This window comes from Nannobrachium achirus (genome assembly GCF_963921795.1).
Source record: "Nannobrachium achirus genome assembly, chromosome: 24".
NCBI lineage: Eukaryota > Metazoa > Chordata > Actinopteri > Myctophiformes > Myctophidae > Nannobrachium > Nannobrachium achirus.
The window spans coordinates 42,850,970-42,878,841 of NC_137831.1; the positions used below are offsets into that span (position 1 = coordinate 42,850,970).

The 27,872-nt window shown below is 42.6% G+C and overlaps 1 protein-coding gene across 1 annotated transcript; it reads left to right on the forward strand.

Annotated features, from left to right (window-relative positions):
• Positions 1-5,751: 5,751 nt before the first annotated feature.
• Positions 5,752-27,829, forward strand: aamp (angio-associated, migratory cell protein). The gene is made up of 11 exons (XM_080720232.1): positions 5,752-6,019; positions 8,415-8,558; positions 13,571-13,690; positions 16,191-16,330; positions 17,482-17,626; positions 18,750-18,833; positions 20,397-20,512; positions 21,362-21,456; positions 21,898-21,988; positions 23,157-23,311; positions 25,331-27,829. The coding sequence occupies exons 1-11, from the start codon at positions 5,938-5,940 to the stop codon at positions 25,404-25,406; spliced, it is 1,248 nt and encodes a 415-aa protein (XP_080576358.1). The 5' UTR covers positions 5,752-5,937; the 3' UTR covers positions 25,407-27,829.
• Positions 27,830-27,872: the final 43 nt, after the last annotated feature.

Sequence of the window (27,872 nt, forward strand, 5' to 3'; positions counted from 1 at the left end):
TTTTGGGGGGTGCATTCGCATTCCACAGAGTTGGGGCAACAAAAGCAAAAGCTCTGTCGCCCCTACGGTTTGTGGTCTTGGGTGGAGGTGTGCGTCACCAGACCAGGGGGAGCAGGAGGGGACATGAGGTTTGAGGAGATCGAAGAGAAAACAAGGGGACCTATTAACTGACACCCTTGTTTGGCATTATGGGAACATAGCCGGAGTTGGTTGAAGGAATGTAAGTCTGTTGTCTGGTATTAAGGCAACACTGTAAAACCAGATTTGATTTAAAGGGATATTCCACAGCTTACAGTGGAAGGGTTTCTCTCCACATACACACCCATTGTAACTTCAAACTCCATTTTAACCATAATAGATTCATTAAAAACACCCATTAGTGTTTCTGGTGACTCATACTACCCTCCTAATACGTGAGCAGGCCGTGTTTTATCCATAACCTTTTTTCATTAATTTGTAATAATTATTTGGGAAAATGGAAAAAATTAAATACAAAGAATAATTATTAAAAATAAATGAAGAAATCGCACATGTGCGAAGTGAGCGGTGCAAAGATATTTAGGGAGTATGATATACTGTGGACTTCGATTTTCAAGCCTTTTCTTTAAATAACTAGACCAGGTCAACCTGGTTGTGCCAGACCCCCTGTCTGTCATCATCATTTATGACATCATGCCTTTTGTAGGCATGTCATCATCATGTCATCATCATATATACCCTTTATATAGAAAACCCGGACAGACATTTGCTTATGTAGGCCTACCCATTTCATGGGTCTGGCAATCATAAATGTTTTTCCCTTTTAAATTGAAGATATTAAATAATATACAAGGTTTTTCAAGGGCTGTTTATTTGTATTTTAAACTTGTATTAGCTGCCCGTCATCTATAACCTGTGAATTAGGTTATAGATCAATCGGGTGCCTCTGTGCCTATGACATCGACAGATCAACAGAATCGAAGTGTTTCATTGGTCTGCTAACTCATGTCATCATCATTAGTGACATCATAATTTTTGTAATAAAAAGCGGGGCATAGGAGCGGTTTGCACCGCTCAAAAACACATTAAAGCCTTCACAACATTAAATCAGAAGCTATGACATAGGTGTGATGTCACATCATTCACAATATAAATAATAGATACGCTTGACGGAAGTCTCATTTGGAACTGTTAATCCCACAACCCCATTCCACAGACCTTGCAGCGTGAGACTGTAAGAGAGTCCCGGATATAGTCTTTGGAGCTTCAGCACAACCAGCACCAAAGCATAGCGGAGAGGAAGAGGGCAGTGACAAAGAGGAAACATCCAGTAATGTAGACATCTCTTTTGAACCTGTTATGTCACTGCAAAGGGTAGAGACCAAGTGAGACCAAGTCTGGTGAGGAGGATGAGGAGATCCTCTTCAAAGATCGGACCAAGCTGTATCGCTGGGACCGGGACATTAATCAGTGGAAAGAGCGTGAAATTCTCTTTCACCCTGTCAAACACTTCTACCACATCCTGATGAGGCGTGAGCAGGTGCTGAAGGTGTGTGCCAAACAAACTGTACGGGCATTCCCATATGGGCTTAATATTGATGACATCAGTAAAGGGCATAAAGGGATTCTGTTAGTGTGGTTCCCCTGACATCACAGTGATGTCAGAGCGAGCGTAATGTCAGAGCGGCCGGACGGAGACATGATGTGCCGGTTCTCATACTAACAACAATCAATGCATTGCCAGACAAAATATGTGTCCATAAAGGTCAGTGCTAGTCAACCCATTTAGGCCTAGAATTATTGAATGCTTTAACCAGTGAAAAATAGCAGATATACAAGCTCACAGCGCGGCACCGAGTGCCGCACTGCGAGCTTGTAGATCTGCTATTTTTGAAAAAGTCGTGAAAATGTGTGCAAATCTTATGTATTTTTAAAGCAAACGTTTGTAACTCAAATTTTGCTTCTGGTGGTGCCTGGAACAAAATATTTTGAGATGGGGGTCCGTGGCCAAATAAATATCATTTTGGGGGTCCTTCACATGAAAAGGTTTGAGCACCACTGACATAGTAGTCTCTCAAGAACAGACTAACTGAGCTCCAGTTAAGTGAAAATGACCTTTTCTTTGACGATGGCTGGCCAGATTGCTGACATAGAAACATGGGTTTTTTCCAAAAATCTTAGAAGGATTCAAAAGACACTTATAGAATCGGGTCAAAATTCTAATTTTCACGATTTTTCAAAAATAGCAGATCTACAAGCTCGCAGCGCGGCACTCGGTGCTGCGCTGTGAGCTTGTATATCTGCTATTTTTTAATATTTAAAGCATAAAATATTGTGTCATAATGTGTTCAGGCCTAAATGGGTTAATGTGACGGTAGTGACATTGGAGCTGGAAAATTTGCAATTTGTGAAATTGCAAGTGTGGTTGCACTGTGGCTCGAATCATATTTGGTTTTGCGAAGTAAATTTCCATTATTTTGCGGGCTATGTTTGTTTACCAGTAAGTGCTGCATCTTGTGCATTGTAATGCATTACTGGGCTGATTTGACCTATGTGGGACCAGAGCCTGCTTTTAGTGTGTCAATGAACAAAGTTCCCCCATATATGAGTACAAGGGGGTACCCTAACAGGGCATCTATAAACCCTAACGGGGCCTAACAGGGCATCATCTGGTAATGCCCATACCGTATATGGACATTTTATTTATTTTATCCGTTTATATATATCCATATACCTATATGGACTTAATATTAAGGTTTTCGGGGGGAATGCCCATATATGGACATATGGTCTCATGTAGTCTATGATGTCAGTCATCTCCAGATTTGGGAAAAGTTGAATTTTTAATTAAAGTCAGCAGGGAAAATTAATTCAGTAAAAAATGTATATCAATTAAACGATGCAACTTTTCGCTTGAAAATTCCCGATGAAGCCGGTCGTTGTGACATAATTATGGCTCGAGTGTGTGACACGATAACTGGGAGGAGTAGGCGTCAAACATTTAGTTACTCTAGAAACAGGACTATAGTCTGTGGGCAACCACACTAATAATTGCCAGAAGAGTTTATATTTTAGATGTTATACGTAAAATAAATAGGGTGTAGCCAACATTGATCCCATGGAATCCCCTGCTTATAGCGTATATTTCCATTGTGTAAGGCGGTTAGTGCACACACATCTAGCCGGAGTGGTTCTCTGACGCAAGCTCAGTCAGATTTGATAAAGAAGTCGAAAAAGCACCATAAATCTCTGGGTTATTGCAGATTTAAAAACATTTAAATAATGTACACGGTGGAGTTTCCAGTAGTCTCCGCGTCACGAGGAGGCTGTGTTTTTCCAGATCAGGGTCGAAATGGAACACACAGGCAGGGGTGTCGCACCAAATTCTGGGCCCTGCCCTGGGTACAAGGATTCACTGCAGGCCCCCGCACAATTATGTTGTGCTTTAACTATTGAAATATAGCAGATATACAAGCTTGTAGGTCTGCTTTGAATATTTCAAATCCTTCTAAGGTTTTTTTCACAGTTACTTCCTAAAATCACGCAAACCGGTACACAGTATCTCTACACAGTCATGTCATCAAAATGCATCTGTCCCATCTAGCGCCACCATCTGGCCAATTTTTTAAAAACACATTTTTGGACACTGCTCCTACAGATTTTGCCCTAAAATCATGCAAAGTGGTACACAGTATGTCTAGTCATGTCATCAACAAGGATCTATACCATTTAGCGCCACCATCAGGCCTATTTTTTCCCGATTAGGAAGTCTTACTGGTAGAAATGTTTCTACATGTCAGTGCATGGTGCTCAAACTTTTTAATGTGAAGAATCCCCAAAATGATATGTATTTGGCCACGGACCCCCCCATCTCAAAATATTCAGTTCCAGCTCCAGGGACCCCACATCAGCAAAACCTGAGTTACAATTGTTCACTTAAAAAATACATACATTCAAAGACTAGCACACATTTTCACGACTTTTCAAAAATAGCAGATCTACAAGCTAATAGCTAAAGTATAAAATAACCAAGGCCTCTCCAACTTGGGCCCTATAGTAACTCAGTCCCTTTTTGAATGTAGATTGGGGTCTCAGCCAGGGGCGTCAATTGGGTATGGCAGGGGTATGCAGCTGCCATACCTTGGCTGCAGGGGGAAATAATAAAAATGTACTTTTCATCGTGCTTGTTGCTAAGGTATGGCAACATGACTGGTGGCGCGCGTGCAAGACACCAGTCATGTTGCCATACCATAGCTTTTTCTGAACTGACGCCGCTGGTCTCAGCGGTGGGAAAAATTAAAGAGGCGGTGTAGTTATGTACTTTTTCTGGTTTTCATGGCACTGGATCTTTAAACAATAAGAAGAAAAAAGTTTAGAATTAGGCCTCATTTACATAAACGTATCAGGAAGAAAAAAAGAAAAAAAAAACAAGATGCAGATGGAACAGAACATAAAAAACAACAAAAGAAAAGATTATGGAATAAAATGTAAGAAATAAGGAATAAGTATAAACCAACCCTGCTGGCATAATTGGATTGTTTTTGTGATATGAATGAATAAAACAATTGAACAAAAAGAAGAGAAAATGGAGAGAGTTATTCACTCAAAATAGAATTGCTGGATGGATGGAGTTACAGGTATGATAGCCTAGTCCCAGACTCCCAGTCACTCTGTGAAACTTTAACTTTTATTTTTCATTTACTTTTATCCATCAACAAAATATTAGCCTGGATCCAGCCTGTTTGCTCCGTTCCACATTTTGTATTGACAATACAAAATGTGGAACGGAGCAAACAGGCTGGATCCAGGCTAACAAAATATAGGCTTCAAGTTCAACCACAAAAGAACCACAATAAGCTTGACAACATACAGTATTGGCTGAAGATAGACATTGAGAGATAAAATAACTATTCTCTGAAAACTTGAACTCGGAAATTGTTTAAACAAAGCTAAGGTCCAAATGAAGATTGCATGTAACATTTCAGACCAGTGTTTCTTAAAGTGGATTCTGTGGGTTCCTTTAGGAGGTCTAAATTGACCCATACAATTCTTTAACTTGATTATTCATGCTATGGAGACTTGAGTTCGATAATATTTTTTTTGTATTTGTCGGATTCCCAGGGAAAAAAATAAATGTAGGCCTACGCCTACCCCCATTGATTCCGGATGGGTACCCAAATGGATTTGGGTCCCCATCCGGAATCAATGGGGGTATATTTATTGTAATAATTATTTCGTTTTAGGACAAAAAACTAAAAGTATTATTGAACTCAAGTCTCCATGGCATGAGTAATCAATAGGAAAAAAATCAAACCTCGGTTCGAAGTGGAGCGGTGAATCTGTGTGTGTGTGTGTGTGTGTGTGTGTGTGTGTGTGTGTGTTTGTGCCTGCACAACAGCGCCCCTCCTTTAACTTGTGTGGCCACTCAAGGTATTGCCATGCTACGGACATACCCAGCCAGCCAGCCAGCCAGCCAGCCACATAGCCAGCCAGCCACATAGCCAGCCAGCCACAGACATACCTGTCGATTGGGAGCGCTTTCACCGCTCCAAAAAAGTCATTTTGGGGGTGAACTACTCCTTTAAATGTGAAAGTTTGAGAAACACCGTTTCAGCTTTCAGAGGATTAAATGCAAGTCGGTTCTTTCTTTACTATAGTGCCATCTGCTGGATAAACGCCGAACTGACCCAAGAGCAGGGATGCGTGGACTCCGTTCAGTGACCTCATCTCTATGCGTCCGTGTCACCATCACCATCCCTCCTCACATGTGAACAAAAATGGGAGCACCATCGTATTTATGTCTCTACTAGTTTCTATCTGCAGGACTTTAGATCGCCATTTCGTTCCACTGACGGTGTATTTGTAATCCCGCTACCTCGGCTGAGGGCAGATAAGGTTACATAGTAATATTGTTATTCCTGTTTACATATCGGTTACTTAACTTACCATAACGTTATTATGGATCCTAATACAATCAATATACACGGAGACCAAGAGATCATTGAAGTGATCGACCTGGACGAAACTGATCCAGGGCCTGGTATGTTGTCGTTGTTGTTTTTAGTCCACAGTTCAACATCCTGGAAATGCTATTTTTTTCTGTTGTTGAATTCTGAGTGTAAAGTTCAATCAACTTATAATCAAGGCTATCGTAGATGTATTTTTTATCGAGTCTGACATTACTCGATACAACACATCTATTATAGTCTTGATCCAAGGTTAATCACTGCCCATACACTGTAAATTCATGTGTGTATACTGTAGACTAGAGTTACAGACTAAACTTCCACCGTTCATGCAACTATGACTAAGTACTTACCTTTACCTCCCATCCAGTGTAGGGAAGCCTCGGGCTCCAACCACTGGCACTGCAGATGATTAATTGCGACCGTCAGGTCGCAGTTTAGTATCAAAACCTCCACCGGCCGGCCGTCCGTCCGTCGGTCACACGTCACACGTCACACCTTTGCCCTGCTCATATCTCCGCATCAGTATGACATCACACTGCTGACATCAGTATGACATCACACCGTACACAAATGACCCTTATATAAGACCGGCATTATCTACCGACAGCTACTATAAGCCAACCCTGGCGATAAGGTCTGAGTCGAAGAAATGCTTCTTTCCTGGCAAGAATTGCCTCTTTATACTGTAGGGCTCGTTTGTGTATTGTATGACATCACGCCTCATCATCGGCTGAGGACTGTGTGATGTCATCATATCTCCATATATGGAGACATAAGTTGCTCATGCCCAAATATGGGCTGGTGAGGTCAGACTTAGTGTGATGCGTAGGTTATCCCCATATATGGAGATTCAACTTCGACATCAGTATGACATCACACCGTACACAAATGACCCTTATATAAGACCGGCATTATCTACCGACAGCTGCTATAAGCCAACCCTGGCGATAAGGTCTGAGTCGAAGAAATGCTTCTTTCCTGGCAAGAATTGCCCCTTTATACTGTAGGGCTCGTTTGTGTATTGTATGACATCATGCCACATCATCGGCTGAGGACTGTGTGATGTCATCATATCTCCATATATGGAGACATAAGTTGCTCATGCCCAAATATGGGCTGGTGAGGTCAGACTTAGTGTGATGCGTAGGTTATCTCCATATATGGAGATTCAACTTCAATGAGTAACCATGGCAAACTGTCAACTGCCCGTATGTCTTGATAATTGGTAAAACAAACTTTTTGTCCCGATTAGGGAGTCTTACTGGTATTGTAACTATGAAAACGGTCACAGCTTGTCTGAGTATCTCTGTCTGTCACGCCTGACACTGTGGTTCTATGGGTTTGTCGCTCTGACATCATGCTCTGATGTCACAGTGATGTCAGGGGAACCACTCTTAATTTAACAGAATGGGTTTGTCGCTCTGACATCACGCTCTGGCTTGATGTCACTTTTATGCCCATATATGGAGATCGCCGATGTCATCACGAGTCACACGAGTAATTACATCCTTATCGGTTTTATGCCCCAAAAATGGAGATCCCTGTCCCGATGTCATCAATATTAAGCGCATATCTGGGAATGCCCATATTTGGTAATGCCCATATATGGGCATGTTCTGACATCACCTTGTTGACTATCATGCAGGGGTCTGGTGCAACTGGTCGGATATACATCACTGGCCAGATGGCCATGTCGCCCTGAGGTGTCTTACCAGTAAACGTTCTCTAAACAGATTGGTTAAAATAAGCAGAGGGTTGCAGAACTTGCAGCTCAATTTATCCGAGAGAGTACAAAAGAGAACCAAATATATCTGGTAGGCTTGTAGTACCTTCCAGTTCTGACGTTTTGACATAATAAAACGTTTTGACAGAATAAAAGGGGCACAAGGGGGAGTAGGGAAACACTACTCCAGTGATGTTACTAGGTTTTCAATGTAATGGGTCCCGGGACCCACAGATGGTCATTCAAATGGGTCCTAGAAAAGTTTTATGAGTCCTCAATATAAAGTTTACGCGTGCAAAATGGCGTCGGACGTCGGTGGAATCAAAACATTGACGTTTCTATCGCCTGTTTAAGACTTTCTACGTGGATTTTATTTGTGTTAACGTAGGGTAAAGTAGGATGCTTTCACCCATGAACAATGGTGGTGTCTGTGGAATTTCTTTTTTCTTCTTTTACAGCGACGCGGTAAATTATTTTAACATGGACTCCAATGGAGGCGCATCCCCGGGACCCCAGGACCATGACATGAATGAGTCCCTGGGTGACTTGAATGAGTTTTTGATGCGGGATGCGCACGTAATGACATCACTGACTACTCAAACCTGGATGAAATAACATCCAACTGAACATTTTGTCACAAAACGACACTGTAGCGCCTAACTGTGTACTGCCATATGTATGACCGTGTTGTCACTCACTGAAAATCAACCTGTCCTCCTTGTCTCTCCGTGTGTGTCCAACAGATGATTTAGCGGACAACTTGGAGGACGTGGACATTGAAGAGGCCGGGAACGACGACGACAACAACAGCGAATGCTGGGAGACAGAAGATGAGATGGAGGAAGATGGGGAAGACCACAGCGAGTTGACCTTCTCTAAGCACACAGGTAACAGTCTCTCCAAAGCTCCTGCCCGGCCACCACCACCATGGAGACTGGGGTTCCATTCCTCCACAGTGCACACCGACTAACAGAATTTGCCATGTTTGCATGTGGGAAGGGTGTCTCTATCACTGCTGCACTAGCGGTAGGTCTGCCTGTTAAAGGACAACTTTAGTTTTTTACAACAAGGGTTCATATTTTAGATTGTAATTAAAGAATATAAAAGATGAGTGTTAAAATTATTTCATTTACTTCTCTCTATTGTTTTAGAGATCCTTATTTCAGTGGTTGGGGGCATGCGTACAAGTGGCTAAATATGTCATTTTACACAGAATAAGCCCATTCCCAAGATACAACGTAACCTTTCATGGTTGGATGTGACTTATGGGGGCTAGAAGTGTTACTGTAAATAGCAATAAAAAACTGCTGGCTTATTGTGTCTAAAAAGACATATTTAGCCACTTGTATGCATGCCCCCATGCGTACACATGCCCCACATTTTAGCATGGTAAACGTGATAAAACAATAGAACGAAGCAAATGAAAACATTTTAACACTCACTTTTTCTTTTCTCTAATTACAATCTAAAATATGAACCCTTGTTGTAAAAAAACAAAGTTGTCCTCTAACCCATTTAGGCCCATTTAGGCCTAACACATTATGACGCAATATTTTATGCTTTAAATATCAAAAAAAATAGCAGATATACAAGCTCACAGCGCGGCACTGAGTGTAGAGGTCTTCACGGGGGCCCCGATCCCGAAATTACCCGAGGACCCGAGAGACCCGTAACGGGTTCGGTCAGTGTTTTATCATAATCAAATGGACCCGGGTTGGAAACGGACGCATTTCCCTCGGAACACCTCGGAACCGGGACTGTAATCATCATGTGTATTACCCGAGTGGACCCGAGAGGACCCGTAATGATTGTACTGTTTGTATTTTATTTTTTATTTGTTGCAATTTTGCAAACTGTTAATACAGTATTCTATCATTCACTGTGTGTTTTTTTGTGTGCGGCGGCTGTGTGTGTGCGTGCGTGGCTGCGTGCGCTCCTGCAGCCAGCTGCATTCACTTCACTCAAGCCCGCCGGAGATTGGGGGAGGCGGACTGGCGGAGAAAAAGCAATTCGATTCAGGCTGACCTAGGATCAGTTAGTGCTGTAGGCTAGCGACTTTGCCTGGCTCCAGCCAATAGACCCGCCCACCCTCTGAGTGGACTGCGCTGGTCTGAAATCAGGCTAGTAGCGACTTGTCTCTATGTAGCCATGATCATGAAAAAAAAGGTCAGTTTCATTTATTCCTCCAGTCCACATCTATTTACAAAGAAAACCTTTATGCATAGGCCTACGCACGCACGCATATTAGCGCGGCTGTTGCTGCGCTAATTTGTTTATTTAGCCTGGCTGTTCTGTTGTAGTCAGACTTATTTCCTATGCGCTTTTTTGAAGGGATGTGTCTGTGTCGGGTCTCGGAATCATGGAAATAATCGGATTTCGGGACAAATTTCAACGGTACAATTAGGGTACGGGTCCTTAAAAAAAGAATACAACTCGGAACGGGTCGGAATCGGCGGTAATGGTTACGGGGCCACTCGGGTTTGGTTTTGTCAATTGATTATTATTTCGGACCCAGTCGGAATCGGTCAAAATGTGACAGTACTTTTCGATTTCGGTTCGCTTTTTTGGACCCGTGAAGACCTCTAACTGAGTGTCGCGCTGCGAGCTTGTAGATCTGCTATTTTAGAAAAATCATGAAAATTAGAATTTTGACCCGATTCTATAAGTGTCTTTTGAATCCTTCTAAGATTTTTGGAAAATACCTGTGTTTCTATGTCAGCAATCTGGCCAGCCATCGTCAAAGAAAAGGTCCTTTTCACTTAACTGGAGCTCAGTTAGTCTGTTCTTGAGAGACTATTATGTCAGTGGTTCTCAAACCTTTACATGTGAAAGACCCCCAAAATGATATTTATTTGGCCACGGACCCCCATTTCAAAATATCTAGTTCCAGGGACCACCCATGAAGCAAAATTTGAGTTACAAACGTTCGCTTTGAAAATACATAATATTCAAAGATTTGCACACATTTTCATGACTTTTTTTCAAAAATAGCATATCTACAAGCTCGCAGCGCGGCACTTGGTGCCGCGCTGTGAGCTTGTATATCTGCTGTTTTTCACTGGTTAAAGCAGTCAATAATTCTAGGCCTAAATGGGTTAAGCGGGCAGCGGAACAGGGAGTGATGCGACCTGGCGTTTCCCAGGGACCCTGAATGCAACGGTGGGGGCCCGTGGTGGGAAAGGAGGTAGGGAGCGATTCGCTGTGTTCACTTGGACCACGCGACGAAGGTGCCGAAAGTCAGGGGGACGAAGATGTACTATTCTGTCCGTCAGGGACGTGCTGACCGTTGGGAAAAGCGGGACAACTCCCGAACGGCCGGTCCAGGCCGGCCATTAGGAAGAAAATACGATATAAAACGTCGTCCTTCGTTCCATTTTGGGGGCTGGGCGGCCAACAAAGTAAATCGTCACTGTCGGGCAGAAACCTTGTATCTCCAAGTTTCAAATTTGTAAATTCTTTCGCAAAGCAAAGCTCTGCTTCATCATACAAGGCCGTCGCACAAAAGTAGTGAAAACAGCAGATCTACAAGCACACAACGAGGCGTTGTGTGCTTGTCGATACAAAACAAACATTTTTGGACATACAAGGTTTCCACCCAAAAGTGACGAAATATAACTCATGTAATTGGCCCACTGGCTTGTCACTTGTCATGATCTGAAATGGCAAATCTCTCTCTCTCTATAGCGCACAATGAGGGCCTCTACAACTCTTTTTCCCGGGCTGAATCAGGGGCCCAGCATGTCCCTGCTGTCCATAACAGCACACAACTCAGTAACGGCGCTGAGTCGGCTCATGCGACCGTCGCAACGCTCGACAAGGCGACTCGCTCAGTACCGCTCGCTTGGCGGTGTCTCACGTGGCTCATGGTCGCCTGAGACGGCGCGCCTCCGTAGTCATCAACGAAAACAAGCGCTCCTTTCCCTTGCAGCCCCCTGCGCCCCCACGGTTGCGCTTAGGGGTCATTGGGAAAAGCGTGGACGCGGGAGGGATAGCGTGTTCCTCTGCACCCTTGGCTTTGTGCCCTCACTGTCAGGTGATAAGATGCCGCTTGGTGATTCGGAGGAGACATGGTTATCAACATTCTCCCCAAGACCAAACAGTTGTGTGTTTGCAGCAGTGACCACCGATTATATACACTAGCCCTTACCCGTTCAAAGATATGAGCTCCGAAATGATGTGCAGTGTGTGGGTTATGGGATGTGCACTGTGCACACAGTATATGAGGGATGGAAAGTAACTTTAACTGGTGCTTGCATGATAATATGTAGGAGCATCAATGTAAGAAATACCCGTTTCGTTTAATGGCTACAGAGATACTGTCCGTCCGTCCGCCCGCCCGCGCGCGCGCACGCACGCACAAACGCGCACACACACACACACACACACACACACACACACACACACACACACACACACACACACACACACACACACACACACACACACACACACACACACACAGAGCTGGTTAAACATGTTGCCTCATGCTAGATGCAGAATAGATATGCCTCATGCTAGATGCAGAATAGATAGTAGATACACCATAAAAACGCTAATATACAGCATATGATTTGTGAAAGTGACAAACGGGCTTCACAGTTATGTCAGGTGTGTTCATATGCTAATGGTGATGCGATTTCAGATCAATTGCTCCAGCCACTGAGGAGAAACGCTGTTTCAGACAGACAGACAGACAGACAGACAGACAGACAGACAGACAGACAGACAGACAGACAGACAGACAGACAGACAGACAGACAGACAGACAGACAGACAGACAGACAGACAGACAGACAGACAGACAGACAGACAGACAGACACACACACTCACTCACTCACTCACTCACTCACTCACTCACTCACTCACTCACTCACTCACTCACTCAGACAGACATTCGGAAAATTATATGTTTGATGGTGGCTGGTGAAGTTGTCTGAAAAAGGATGATTTAAGACAGTTTTCCACATAGAAATAAGGGAATGTGTTTTAATTCAACACATAAATGAATACAAACTGAACTACTGGACAATCTCCGATTTGCATCTTCGGAGCTGGTTAAACATTTTTAAATAAAAGCATTTCTTACAGCTACTGTGCAGTGCCTGAGTTTGGAGTCTTCTCATCGCTCCATTATGGTTGTTATTAACTTAATGCAGGGGTCTTCAACGTTTTTAGGCCAGGGACCCCCAAACTGATGGGGAGATTGAGCAGGGACCCCCTATCTCGTAGAGTGGGGGTGTTATATCATTGTTATTTGTGCATTCAATACTATGCTATGAAAATAATAGATTCATATATTCATGCTTTTATTTTAAACATGCATGTACAAGTGGCCGTACCACTGCCATTTATAAACATACCTTATTAACTAGGAACCAATGTAAATACTATCAATCTATCACTAACAATCTGCAACAAATTGCACAATAATCATGTCTACAAGCTATTCAAAAGAGACAGAATCAAATATGTTTTTTTCTAATATTTAAAGGAGCTATAGTCAACTTTTTCATTGTAGGGCCGACACTTTGTTTACATCCTAGTCTATAGACTAGAATGTAAACAAAGTGTCGGTCTGACAATGGCCAAAATTATTATTCTATCATTATTTTACGCTTTTTGTGGTCATTTTTGAATAGAAACACATATATGAAGCTTATTCTTTTATAAAATATTTTTGAAACATTATTTTTGTTTTAGCATCCGTTATTCAAGAAAAAGTTGACTATAGCTCCTTTAAAGACATAAACAATATATATATATATATATATATATATATATATATATGTATATATATGTATATGTATTATTATTATTATTTTTCCAACATTTTCGGGGACCCCTCTAGGGGTCACGGACCCCCCTGACTTAATGTATTGGCACACCCTTCCCCTGCAGGCTCTGTGTTCTGTGTGAGCTTGGACCCGGTCACCAACACCATGGCCATCACAGGCGGCGAGGACGACAAGGCCTACGTCTGGAAAGTGAGCAATGGAGAGGTTCTGTTTGAGTGCACAGGTGAGTGTCCAACGTAGACGTAGATGTAATCATATAACATTAGCCTTTCTGCCATGTTGACGCAGCTCACTTCCTTTAGTACCTTGAATGTGTAAATACTCGATGTGAGCTTAGCAACAGAAGGATGAGTACTAGCAGCGATACGATACGCATCACGATACATCTATATATACATTTAAGAACTGCAGCCAGCGGTTTTTGTTTGGTAGGTAGGACCAAATCCAGCACTCCAATTGGCTATAACGTCCGCCCAGTCCAGGGGATCTTAACGTCCGCCCAGCCCATGGATCTGTAACCCTACACCAGCACATATAACAAGCCTGCAAGCAGCTATTGTCACGGTTACAATCCAGCACTCCAATTGGCTATAACGTCCGCCCGCGAGGAAGCTATTCGCAAGCTTGTCTATGAAGGGAGCGCTCGTTTTATGGTTAGATGTCAGTTATTGTCCACGACATTGCAAGCGGCGCGAAGGCCAGCGGACCTTGGTCCTGCTCTTCGCCCCCGAGCGCCGCAGGCTTACGAAGCCGTGGTGAATGCAATCGTTATTACGGCCTGGGCAAGCGCACGATAAACGCAATGATAATTGGGTTTTGGTGCACCTCGCGCGGTCCAAGTGACTACAACCGAGCGCTCCCTACGTCCGGTTCAGCCAATCACAGGGGGCTTGGGGGAGACCGGAACAGGGACAAGCTTGCGTTTCGGCCAGACGCCGTCCGCCCAGTCCAGGGGATACTGTTCTTAACCGGAAGTGCGTCCGGCCGTCAAATATGTCCGACCGGAAACGTGCTGTGGCACAATAGTTCCGCCACAATAGTTCCCCCCCCCCCAAAGCCATATGAGCTTTTCACGTTAACAACGAGGCGAGGGGGCGTAGATGTGAGCGGCGCGTAGTGCCGCGAACCTCTAGAGGTTAACATTACAATACATGGACGATTTTGGTTCATTCATGACGATACAATACGATTCAACGATTTAAAATCGATATAGTAACTATTTAGCAAAGAAATTAAATCTTTCTAAAACGTGTAAAAAATCTATTATTATGGAAGTAAATGCTGTGATTATCTAGCAAATATATGGACATAATATTTCAACATATATGGACAAACCTTGCCTGACTGCAAGCGTCAGACTCTTCACACTACGTTTCACTGCGTTTAGGGAAAGAGTCTGATCCTTCGAGGAGACATTCTACTTCTGGGGGGGCGGGCTAAAGCCTATTGACATCACACACACACACACACACACACACACACGCTTAGAGCCCCCGACGGCGTCGTGGCGTGACAATGCAAAAATACGTTATTTCTCATAACATATTATATGATTGCATGTTTACGTTATTGTAATGAAACTACACTATTGTATAGTACTATAGTTTATTAAAAGAATTCGAGTCGAGCGGGCGTCCGGCTGACTCCGCCATGAAAGTCTTCACGGACCAATCAGAGTCCACTAGCGACTCACGTGGGCAGAAGAGCACCAATCAGAGTCCACTAGGGACTCTCACGTGGGCAGAAGAGTTCTGAAAGGATGGGGCTGGGGGGGGGCTGGGACCGGACCAGCCTTGGGAATCCACCAGATGCCAAACCACGTGCCCCAAGCATACAACCCTGATTGGCCCATTCAATTCGCCCGCTCTTCTGGCGAGACGAAATGAAATATTTAATCTCCGGGGTCAGTCCACACTACACACCACCCACCAACGGGGTGGTAATGTGCGGACTGATTTATCAGGCTAGGACAAACCCACCTTGACATGGACACAGAGATTTACACACATCTATCGATAGACCAAGAGTAGCTATATGGAATGGAAAGGTAATTAGACCCCTCTTTTTAATTTCCCTCTTAAAATTGCCAAATACAAGGCACAAATGCTTAGTTTCCATACAATCACGATACGATACCAAGCCAAAGTGGTATTTTTGCTTTTGCAAACAATATAATAGTAGATCATTGCAAAGTTAAATTGATTTTTAGATTCAGTTACTATATCGTTACACCCCTAATAAGTACCATACAATGTCCAACTGCACTGTTCATCTCGTCTTTGAGGCTAATAATGTCTTAAGTCTAGACTGCGTTATATTAAGGGTTGTCATTGCGGCAGAACAACACGACCACACAGCCAAAATAGGCCAGTCAGAGAATAGTTAGGCCTATATCCAATTGTCTAGTCATGGTTCACTAAAGCTCAACAGTCAATGACCTCATGAAACATCGCCATGAGCTTATACTGTGGCTGGCATTTTTGATGAATTTATACAAAAATATACAGCGCCAGGTGGTGAAAAAAGCAGACTTGTACTTCCTCAACTGTAAATGTGCATAAAGTTTGGTATATTGTATACGCCAATGGCATTATTTTCCCGTAGTAGCTACTGTACTTTAACTTTTCATAAACAACTTCACAGTGTGTTCTATGTGCAACAGGTTGGTATACTTAAAAACTTCATAAGGTATGGATTTACTGTGTTTGTATGTGTATCCACAGGACACAAAGACTCAGTGACGTGTGCCTCGTTCAGCCATGACTCCTCTATGGTGGCGTCAGGTGACATGAGTGGCGAGATCAAAGTGTGGAAGGTGGAGACCAAAGTCGAGATTTGGTCCTTCGAAGTCGGAGACCTGGAGGTAAGAAGTTCTAAGAACTCTATGTGTGTCTATCACCTCTACCCCAACCACCACTGTCTATGTCAATTACATTTCCTCAGACGGGTGGCTGGTATCTCCCTTAGAGATAGGGTGAGAAGTTCAGTCCCCCGAGAGAGACTTGGAGTAGAACCGCTGCTCCTACACTGGGAAAGGAGTCAGCTTAGGTGGTTCAGGCATCTTGTACGGATGCCTCCCGAGTGTCTTCCTAGGAAGGTCTATGCACGTCCCACTGGGAGACCCCGTGGCAGACCAAAGACCAGATGGAAGGATTATATCTCCACACTGGCCTGGGAACGCCTCGGTATACTCCCGGAAGGAGTGGAGGAAGTTGCTCAGGACAGGGAACTCTGGAAATCTCAGCAAATTCTCTCACAAATTCACCAAAATGTGAATGTTAGGATTTTGACTGCTGGGTAAATTATTATTTCATGGCCTCAAGTTATGCATAGATTGTTAATTGAAACAATAATCAACCGATTAATGGATTATGAAGGGGTCTGATGGCTCAACCAGACCAAATACTCTTTGTGAGTTACAGGGATTCAAATTACCCCCACCACCAACGATATAGTAACTGAATAAAAAAAAAAAAGATCTACTATATCGATATGCACAAGCATATATCCTACAGTTTTGGCTTTGTATCATATCGGTATTGTTTAAAATGCAGATAATCGTTTTGCAATGCAAATAATTTTTTTTTTTAATTAAAAATATTTTTTAAATTAAAAAGAGGAATATCCATTCCATATAGCTACTCTTGGTCTATCGATAAATGTGTGTAATCTCTGTGTTCATGTCAAGGTGGGGGTTGGTCCATTTTTGTTGAAGTATAATGTCCATGTATTTGCTAGATAATCACAGTGTTTACTTTTTTATATCCATAATAATAGATTTTCACTTAAAAAAACTGCACTATTGAGATTACATTTCCTTGCTAAATAGTTACTATATCGATTTTAAATCAGTGAATCGAATCGTATCGTATCACCATGAATGAACCAATATCGTCCATGTATCGTATCGTCAACCATGTATCGTGATGCGTATCGTATCGTTGTTAAAAATGTATAGCTACACCCCTAATACTTTGTGTACATAATTGTTGCCCCTCATGTGCCTTGGCCCAGTGGTTGGAGTGGCATCCCTGTGCACCCGTGCTGTTAGCGGGAACCACAGACGGCAACGTGTGGATGTGGAAGATCCCGTCTGGCGACTGCAAAACCTTCCAGGGTCCTGGGTGCCAGGCCTCCAGCGGCAAGATCCTCCCCGACGGTGAGGAACCAAAGAAGACAATCGCTGTCCTGTTTAACCATCTAAACCAGGAGTGGGCAACTTTGATGATGGAGAGGGGCCACTATATTTTCACACCAGAGGGCCACAATGCATAATTATAAAGTCAAACATAGCAAAAATAAACATAGCAAAAATAGCCAATCTACAAGCTCAAAACGCATCGCGTCTGCTATTTTTGGAATCCTGAATAATTGTTTTGCTATATTTCAATTGGAAGCCTGAAAAGTAACGTTTGTATTTAATTGCAAATGCATTTATAAGGATTGACTAAGGTCAAGTACAGGTCATGTTCTACTTGCCCAAAGGTCATGCCCCACCAAAAGTAAATAGTCCATTATAAAATGATGATAGGTAAAAATGTAATTACTGCTCAATTTAACACTTATTTCTTTACTTGAACCCTCGCATCCCTATTCTGAGGAGAACTTAAACCAAAAATAGCAGATCTACAACTGCGAGGCGTTGAGATCGGCTATTTTCGGCAAATAGGTTTGGTGTAGAGGGGAAAAAGAGCAGACCAAGTACAGAGTGAAAGGTCAAGACCCCTGGTTTAAGTGGTTAAGCATTTTAAATGTCACAGTTAACGCTTTCAATGCCACCTTTTCACCACTAGAGGGCGCCCAATGGCCATAGAAAACACCACCCACAACCGTTTTTAAAAGCCGAACTAGTTCGGGATAGGCACCCAAGTTTTTTAAAACCTAAAAAACAAATGCTAACTAGTAGCTTCATGTATGGTCATTGATTTTTCTGTAGTGCTAAGGGTTTAGGTGGAGTCTGAAAAGGTGAGTCTTCAGTCCACGGCGAAAGCTAGCGAGTGAGTCCGTTGTGAGTCCGTTGTTCTAAGTGCGAAGTTTACATCCTAGTCTATTCTTTTATATGGATTGATAGGATGTAAACAAAGTGTCAGCCTGACAATGGCCAAAATTATTATTTTATCATTATTTTACGCTTTTTGTGGAAATTTTTGAACAGAAACATATATATGAAGCATATTTTTTCATAAAATATTTTTGATTAAAAAAAAAAAAAAAATAGCATCCGTTTTACAAGAAAAAGTTGACTATAGCTCCTTTAACATGGCCGTCGTGCTTGTCACCAGGTAAAAGAGCTGTAGTGGGTTATGAAGACGGGTCGATACGACTGTGGGACCTCAAACAGGGCAACGCTATCCACGTCATCAAGGGTGAGTTGAAAACCAATGTATGACACTGCATGGTTATTAACCCATTTAGGCCTAGAATTATTGAATACATTAACTATCGAAAACATAGTAGATATACAAGCTCACCGAGTGCCACGCTGCGAGCTTGTAGATCTACTATTTTTTTTTTTTTAAGTTGTGAAAATCTTTGAATATGTATTTTTAAAGCAAGCGTTTGTAACTCAAATGTTGCTTCTGGGTGGTCCCTCCCTGGAACTAAATATTTTGAGATGGGGGTCCGTGGCCAAATACATATAATTTTGGGGGTCCTTCACTTGAAAAGGTTTGAGAACCACTGACTTAGTAGTCTCTCAAGAACAGACTAACTGAGCTCCATTTAACTGAAAAGGACCTTTTCTTTGACGATGGCTGGCCAGATTGCTGACATAGAAGCATAGGTTTTTCAAAAAAACTTAGAAGGATTCAAGAGACACTTATAGAATTGGGTCAAAAATCGGGTCAGAATTCGAATGTTCACGATTTTTCAAAAATAGCAGATCTACAAGCTTGTAGAGCTGCTATTTTTTTCAATAGTTAAAGCATAACATAATATGTGCCAAAGGGGAGTTCATTGCAGAAAGGAGTGCACAGAGCTGCAACGTCTGCCATATCTTTAGATTGTGTCTTCTCAGGTACAGTGATAATCGTCATTCCAAACACAATGGACTGATCGAGAACAAACTGCTGATAGTAAGCAAGCCGAGCTCACAAGGGATGTGCAATGAAAGAAAATATCCCACAAGCACGCTATATAACAAACTCCTCTGTCACTGTGTTCTGTCCAGACTAAAGAGAGCAGGAGATGTTGAATTTGAAGATAATAAATTGTTCTCCTCTGCTAAGCACTTCTCATTGTTACCTTTATTGCTAAAAATGATTGTAGCGGAAAGATAATTTACTGCTTCACAGTTCACACATGATTTAAAGAAGTAGTTCACCCTCCAAAATATATTTTTTTCCTAATGATTACTCCATGGAGACTTGAGTTCAATAATATTTTTTGGTATTTGTCGCATTCTTAATTAAGACAGAGATTTGATTATAGTAAATTTACCCCCATTGATTCTGAATGGGGACCCAAATACAAGGCTCTGGATGGGGACTGGGTCAGAATCAAGGGGGGTAAATGTATTGAACTCAAGTCTCCACAGCATGACTTAAATAATAGAAAAATTTCATTTGGGGGAGAACTACTCCTTTATTGCCATATTAAAATTCAAGCTTTTGTTGTTTATTCATTATTATTGTTTTAGATTTTTTAGGGTATTTTCTGCCTTTATTGGATAGTACAGTGTCTGTAGAGTGACAGGGAATGGAGAGAGACGGGGAATGATATGCAGCAAAGGTCGCTGGATTCGGGAATCGAACATAGTCACAGTCAGGCTGCATTAGAGCCTATTATGTGGTATGCGCCTCAACCACTAGGCCATTGTCCCCCCAAGATGATTTTCTTTTTTGTTCACCAAAGTATCTCTACCAAATCTCTCATTTGATACACAAACACCCACCCCTAATAGCGTGCCACAAATACATCTCCTGCAACAGGTCAGGATGGCCACAAGGGGGTGCTGACGTGCATGGCATGCAACAAGGACGGCTCTCTGGTGATGACGGGCTCAGTGGATGGCTCAGCGAAGCTCATCAACACCGTCACAGGAAAGGTAAGGCAGCGGCTTGCCTTTACAAACAATGGAGAGGAAATGGGGTTCGCACAGGTGATGGAGATCCTTGAGAGTACGTAGCCGACATCTACAAAATCACTGTTAGGAAGATAAGTGCCTGGTGTTTGGCTGGAAATGCTTTCATGTACTTGTATTTTGAAAACCTTGCACAAACAACTTAAGGGTGTTTTTTTGTTTTGTGGGATATAGGTTAACATGGTTGCTCAATTTTGAACGTATTGACAATAAGGTAAAGTTGCATAGTAAAATATATTCTTCAAATGTTGCAGTGTTTAAAATTGTGTCTGTGTACGCTAGGGCATTCACAAATAGTGATTTTTAGCATTCTAATTATTCAACCTCAAAGTATTCGAATAGTCGAATATTCAACAGGACTGGCCAAACTGTCAAATATTAAGTAAGCAAGAGGCGATGCGAACATTGTGAAAATAGCCGATCTACATGCGTAGATTGGCTATTTTCACAATATTTATCTGCGGAACCGAGTCACATTAAATGTAAAACCTACAATTCCAAGTGCTTGTCAGGGTGGGGGTCCCCAGTTCAAATATGTTTATTTTGGGGGTCACAGCCTAAAAAAGTTTGAGAACAAATTCATCCACCAGTGGCATTGACAACTCATTCTTATGACTTCCTATCTAGCCAAGCTTTATAAACTATATATAAGAGAAAACCATAAAAAAATAAAAATAAGCGAATATTCGACTTCGGTGAACAACGTCGAATAGTGACTTTGATATTTGAATATTCTAATATTCAAGTATTTGGTGAATGCCCTAGTGTACGCATGCACTTACCGATATCTTTATTTTGTTTATTCTTTTCAAGGTTCTTGGAACCTTCTCAGTGGAAGGAGGAAAAGCCAAGTCCTCTAAAGACGAGGAACAAACCAATTCTGTGGAATCAGTGGGGTTCTGCAGCGTGTGAGTACTACAGAGAGGCTTTTATTTGTATTTACTATATTTAACAATCATCTTTGGTGCAAAGCATATTATGTGATGTTGAATGCACTCAAGTACATTTGTCATATCGTCACTGTCTGGCCAAAAAATCTTTTTTTTTTTTGCATAAATCAGGGCTATTGAACACCCTTTACATCTGAGTGTTGGTTAAAATAATATTGAACCAATGGAAAGTAGTAAAAAGTCCGTCGGTCAAAACCTAACTCTACTTGAGCTCATTTTCCTGAAAATGAACATTTTGTAGTTAGGAGGTTTCGACCCGACAGCAGAGACATCTAGTATATCACTACTTGCATAGCTTCAACATGCTGTTGCTTCCTGCATTTGGGTGTGTGGATATTCAGTCATGTTCAATATTTAATGGATTGAACCTCATCTGTCTTCGTCCCCTCTCTCGAGCAGCTTCCCCCTGGTCGCTGTGGCCTTCTTGGATGGGACCCTGGCTGTGTACGACCTCTCCACACAGACCCTGAGAAACAAGTGCCAACACACGGTAAGAAACAACCCTAGTGCAAAGCTGCAATCCTGGACTTATTTTAAAGAATGTTATTTTAACCACTCTGTATGGTAGAGTATGTTTAATACAACATAAACTAGCACATCCATGCACAGATGTAGACTCTGGTGTTGGGTTAGCTCTCGTCCATGGCGTTAGTGGAGTTCTCCCTAACGCTATGTTCGTCTACCTCCACACCTCCTTGGCAAAACCGGGAAACACAGCCGTCTGGTCCGAAAATAGCCAAAAATGTTTCGCCCCTCACCAAACCAAAGGTATCAGTGGACAGTTGAAAGCTTACTCTACTTAGTAGACGCAGTCTGGGCCCCCACACGCTTAAAATACATTTCTAGGGCGAAATGAAAAATATTCCACCAAATGGAGACTCCATTTCACTGCTGCCGCGCAGGTCAGAGGACGCATTAACGGAGCATTTGTCTCATTGGGTGTTATTCAGCTCTGATTTTGGAAGCGCTGTTTCGTAAAAACAGTCTTCAACCAGGAAGAGTATCTCCGTCAGGTGGATTCTTTTTCATTTCGCCCTAGAAATGTATTTTAAGCGTATGGGGGCCCAGACTCTGTCCACTAAGTATAGTAAGCTTTCAACTGTCCACTGATAACAGTTTTTGTTATTTTCCGACCAAACAAGCGGGTTTTCCGGTTTTGCCAAGGAGGTGCGGAGGTAGACGAACATTAGCCTTGCAACAGCCAGACTCTCCCAGGAGAGAATCTGGGAGTTCTCCATAGACAACGCATTACGATGACGTAGTTACTCACTTTGACTGACAGGTCCAGTCCGTAGTCATCAGCGCATCAAAACATCGTCGGCAGAACAGCAAATTTTCTTCTGGGGGTCCCTGGAACTAAATATTTTGAGATGGGGGTCCGTGGCCAAATACATATCATTTTGCTGCTGAAAAGGTTTGAGCACCACTGACATAGAAACATAGGTTTTTCAAAAAACCTTAGAAGGATTTGAAACATTCAAAGACTTGCACAAATGTTCATGATTTAAAAAAAAATAGCAGATCTACAAACTCGCAGCGCGGCACCCCTGGCCACATCAGTTGTGTATATGTGTTTGACGTGCATATTTCCATGTGCGTAGGCTATTCTAACTGCTCTGTGTACGTGTTCATTTGTCTGTCTGTCTTGTCTGGTCCAGGCTCCCATCGTGCGCATGCAGTGGGAGGAGTCTTCCTCTGTGGTGGCCACCTGCAGTCTGGACGGAGCACTGCGCCTGTGGGACGCACGCTCAGGCAACATGGTGTCCGAGTTTCACGGCCACACGGCTGAGATCCTAGACTTCACCCTCAACAGGTACACAGCCTTAGATCCTAGACTTCACCCTCAACAGGTACACGGCCTTAGCCGCTACACTTTGGCTGCACTGCGGTAGCCATTAATTTAACCCATTAAGACCGGGAATCCATTATTACGCAATATTAATTTAACCGTTCTTTTATTTTACTTTAAGTCAGGGGTCTTCAACAGGGGGTCCAGGACCCCTAGGGGGTCCTCAGAGTTACTACAGGGGGCCACATAATATTTGTGATAGGATCATTCTTTTAAATTAACAACTGAACCTTCGCATCCCTATTCTGAGGAGAACTTTAGCCAAACATAGTAGCAGATCTACTCGCAGCGCGAGGCGTTGAGAGCTTGTAGATCGGCTATTTTTGGCAAATAGGTTTGGTGTAGATCATGTAGGTCAAGTTAACTAAAAACACGAATCCAACATAGACTGATGACAGTGCTGTCAAACAAGTATATGAATCTAACTATGAAATCAATGAGAATCTCCATCACACATTTATACAATATGTAGAGGGGGTCCCTGCTTCAATGCGGCACGAGTGCCGCGCTGTGAGCTTGTAGATCTGCCATTTTTGAAAAATCATGCAAATCTTTGCAAGTCTTTAAATATTTTTGACCTGATTCTAAAATGTGTTTTTTAATCCTCCTTCTGAATCAGTGGTTCTCAAACTTTTATATGTCAAGGGCCCCCAAAATTACATGTATTTGGCCGCAGACCCCTATCTCAAAATATGTTGTTCCAGGGACCACCCAGAAGCAAATATTTGAGTTACAGATGTTCGCTTTTAAAAAGATACAGTTTATTAAAAAAAGCATAAAATAATGGTTAAAGTGGTTCCAGGTCTTAATAGGGGTAATGGTTTTCCATTCCGACACACCAGGTTAGCATTCACCAGCATCGACAGGTTAGCATTTCACCAGGTTATCATTCACCAGCGTCGGCAGGTTAGCATTTCACCAGGTTAGCATTCACCAGCGTCGGCAGGTTAGCATTTCACCAGGTTAGCATTAGGGCTGACCCAAACAAATGGAATATTCAAAGTTGCCGGGGACCCACAAGCCCAAAAGCTCAAGGAATATACAAATGTCCATAACTTTTTTAAAACAGGTGTGTTTTAAAACTAGACCAGGTCACCTGGTTGTGCCAGACCCGCAATGAAAACTAGTATGGCACTGAACTAACACATGAACACACAGGATTTTATAGTCTCAGCAACAAAGCGTAGTGAGCTTGTAGATCGGCTGTTTTCACTAGTATGGCACTGAACTAACACATGAACACACAGGATTTTATAGTCTCAGCAACAAAGCGTAGTGAGCTTGTAGATCGGCTGTTTTGACTAGTATGGCACTGAACTAACACATGAACACACAGGATTTTATAGGCTGAGCAGCTGGAAATGTTTGTGAGCTTGTAGATGGGCTGTTTTCACTAGTATGGCTGTGGGGCAAATGTTTTGCAGCACTGAACTAACACATGAACACACAGGAATTTATAGTCTCAGCAGCTCGTCAGCCAACTCAACTCAGCTGGTCCCGTACAGGTGACGGCACTCAAGGCAATCAGCCGAGCAAGGGAAGGGAGGGGCAGATGAGCAGTCAGAGGCAAACACAGGCACACTGAGGAAAAGAGGGACCGACCGACAGACAGACCGACAGACCGACAAAGCCTTATGTAGGCCGACCCCCTGGGTCTGGCAAAAAGGTTAGGTTTAGGTGGTCGGAATGGTGATATGTCAGAGTGCTGACATATAACTCTTTTACCGCTTCGGACGTTCCCGTTCGCCCCAATTTTCAACCCAGCTCGTTGCCAATACGAACGCTTGTTCTTTTACCTTGTCTCCCACTTCCTGGCTGTTCTCTGTGGACCTGATCTAGATTATGCTTTTCTATGCTCTGAACGATGGCAAGTGGAGCGGCCCAATTCACATCTATTCTGTCAAGAATTTCACCCATGTATTTGGTATTGGTTTTGTGAAAGTCAAATCAAAATGTTGAATCATGTCTCACATGGATCCGCAGGGAAGCGTCGATGGCCGTCACCGCCTCCGGAGACAACCAGGCCAAAGTCTTCCTCCTCCAGAGGCCTGACCGCTAGCAGCTGCACACAAGTCTTTAGAGACATGCCACGAAGACGGACTGAATCACTCTCTACCTTCCCCAGGCCACAAACATCATCAGTCAGGAGGAGGAGGTGTCAAGAGTTTGTTGTCCTAAAAGCTCTGTAAGGCAGGGGTTCTCAACCTGTGGGTCGGGACCCCCAGGTCCCTCAAACTGTTTTGGTGGGTCCCCAGATGATTAGCTTAACATTGTTTTCTCACTCCACAGTAAACAAACGAACATACAGTTTAAACATATAGAGGGTATCTGCACATTTCTAAACTGACAATTTAAAGACTTTAAAAAAATGTTGAAAATGTAACATTGGTCAAATATTAGAGGCAGAAATTGTGAAAATAGCTGATCTACATGCTTACAACGCCTCGCAACGCCAGGCGTTGTGAGCATGTAGCTCTGCTATTTCCACAATAGAACCGTGTTAATATAAACCGAGGAGAGTTTCACATTTTGGACAGTGGTTCTCAAAACGTTTTGATATCAAGAACCCCCATAAACTATTTGAGAGTTCCATTTGTACACCTCTCACTTTCAAGGAACCCAGATTGATTGATTGAATACGAGGTACTGTAAGACATTAAAGCTAAAAGGATAACACAAAAAAAGGAAAAAATAAAAAAAAGTATTCAATTCAGAATGGAACCCACTTTGGGAACCACTGTTCTACAACATAATCTATGCCCAATAATAATCACAACCGTGGACTTTGAAGCCGTTCTGTGTATATTATTGTGTGTTGTTAGAAAGATCCTAAGAAGATTGGTGATTCTCGAGATGATCTTGTTTAGCAAAATGTGTGAATATCATGAACCCTTTGTTCACTTTTTCTTTTAATTTATTCAAACCCTAATGACAAATTCCACTGTAAATCTGTAGTGGGAACTCATGGTGGACCTGAATAACGCGTTGGCCTTCAAAAGCGTGCAAACACTTAACACTATTCTCACCAATTCAGGAAATGGCTTTTACCATCTCCGATGCTTTTTAGAGGAGTATAGTGGGTGACAATAGAGCAGTGAAGTCTGACATCATTTACCCATCCTACCTGGTTCACGTCCCCCCCCCCCCCCCTTCTGAATTCCCATAGACTTTTTTTCATATCGCGTCATACAAGAACTGTGTTCCAAACATAAATGATCTCAGCGGTTTGACTCATATGGATATGAAGAATCAACTGATGGTGAGAAAACGCTAATGTTACTGTCGCCGAATTAGTTACATTTTTCTCTAGAAACAGGCTTTTATCAAATATGAGTGAATGACAAACCGTTTGTTTATTTTTGGACCACAATGCTTATATGAGACGATTTTAAGATGACCCAATGTTATTCTCCATAGAGAAATTACTTCCATGAACCGGGGGATGAGCGAGTCACGTCATGACTTCACTGCTCTATGAAACATGTCTTTAGTGTGTTTAGTGCTATATCAGCTGTGTCTGATGGAGCTTGGCACGCATGTTCACAGGCTTTTGCCATTTAGAGGATTGGTTTTCTTGTAGAAGGTTGTGTGTATTGCTGTTCTAGTCCGTTGAGAGTCCTGGAAAAGCCTAATTCCCATTTTCCAGAACACGCTTGAGGAAATATATACAGTATATATACCTGTATATATATTTTTTTGTGAGTAAAATGTACTTCCTTGTGTGCAATTGTATTTTCTTTTTTTTAATCCTTACATGACTTAAACAGGGAAATTCCAAAAACGATTTCATTGTTACACCTGGTATGGTTGCCACTTGTCATGTAATAAAAGGAATCCTTGCTGATTTCTAATCTGAATCACTGATTTTCACTCATTTTTATCCCACGATTTTGGAACCCATTTTTTCACCCAGTGCCAATTACCTAAGCTATAATCCTGGGCTCTGCTCTTCCTCTGCCACGCCTGGGGAGACAACGGACTGACCTCATGCTTCCTTCTATGCATGAGGAGTCCAAGTTGCTTCTTTTCACCTGACGGGGGGGATTTCCCTGGTTGGGACGTAGCGCGTGGAAGGAACACGTTATTCCAACCAGTTCTTTTATTTTCTCCCCCAGCGCCCACAGCGTCCCCTGGCGGGAATCGAACCCGAGACCTTCTAGCTGTGAGGCGACAGCGCATGAAACCAAAGTTTTGAAGCGGTGAAAGCCACTTCCAAGGAGTGGCTTTGTCTGTCCCGTACAGTCTGTCCCATAGTCTTCCAAGGAGTCCCGTGTCCGTGTCATGTCCCGTACGTCCAGAATTGAGGATTGGTCAAGCTTCACATGACAATTTGGCCCTCCAGACAAAATCAGTCATTCATTTAGAATTCATAAAAAAATCTCACCCGTGCGAAGTGAGCGGTGCAAACTAATTCCTGTAAGGGCGCCTGCGCGAATCAGTGTTGATAGGCATGCATGGCAATATTCTTTGTGTTGTGTATGATGTCAGTCTAGAGGTCTGCTCAGACTATATAAGGTTTTCGTGT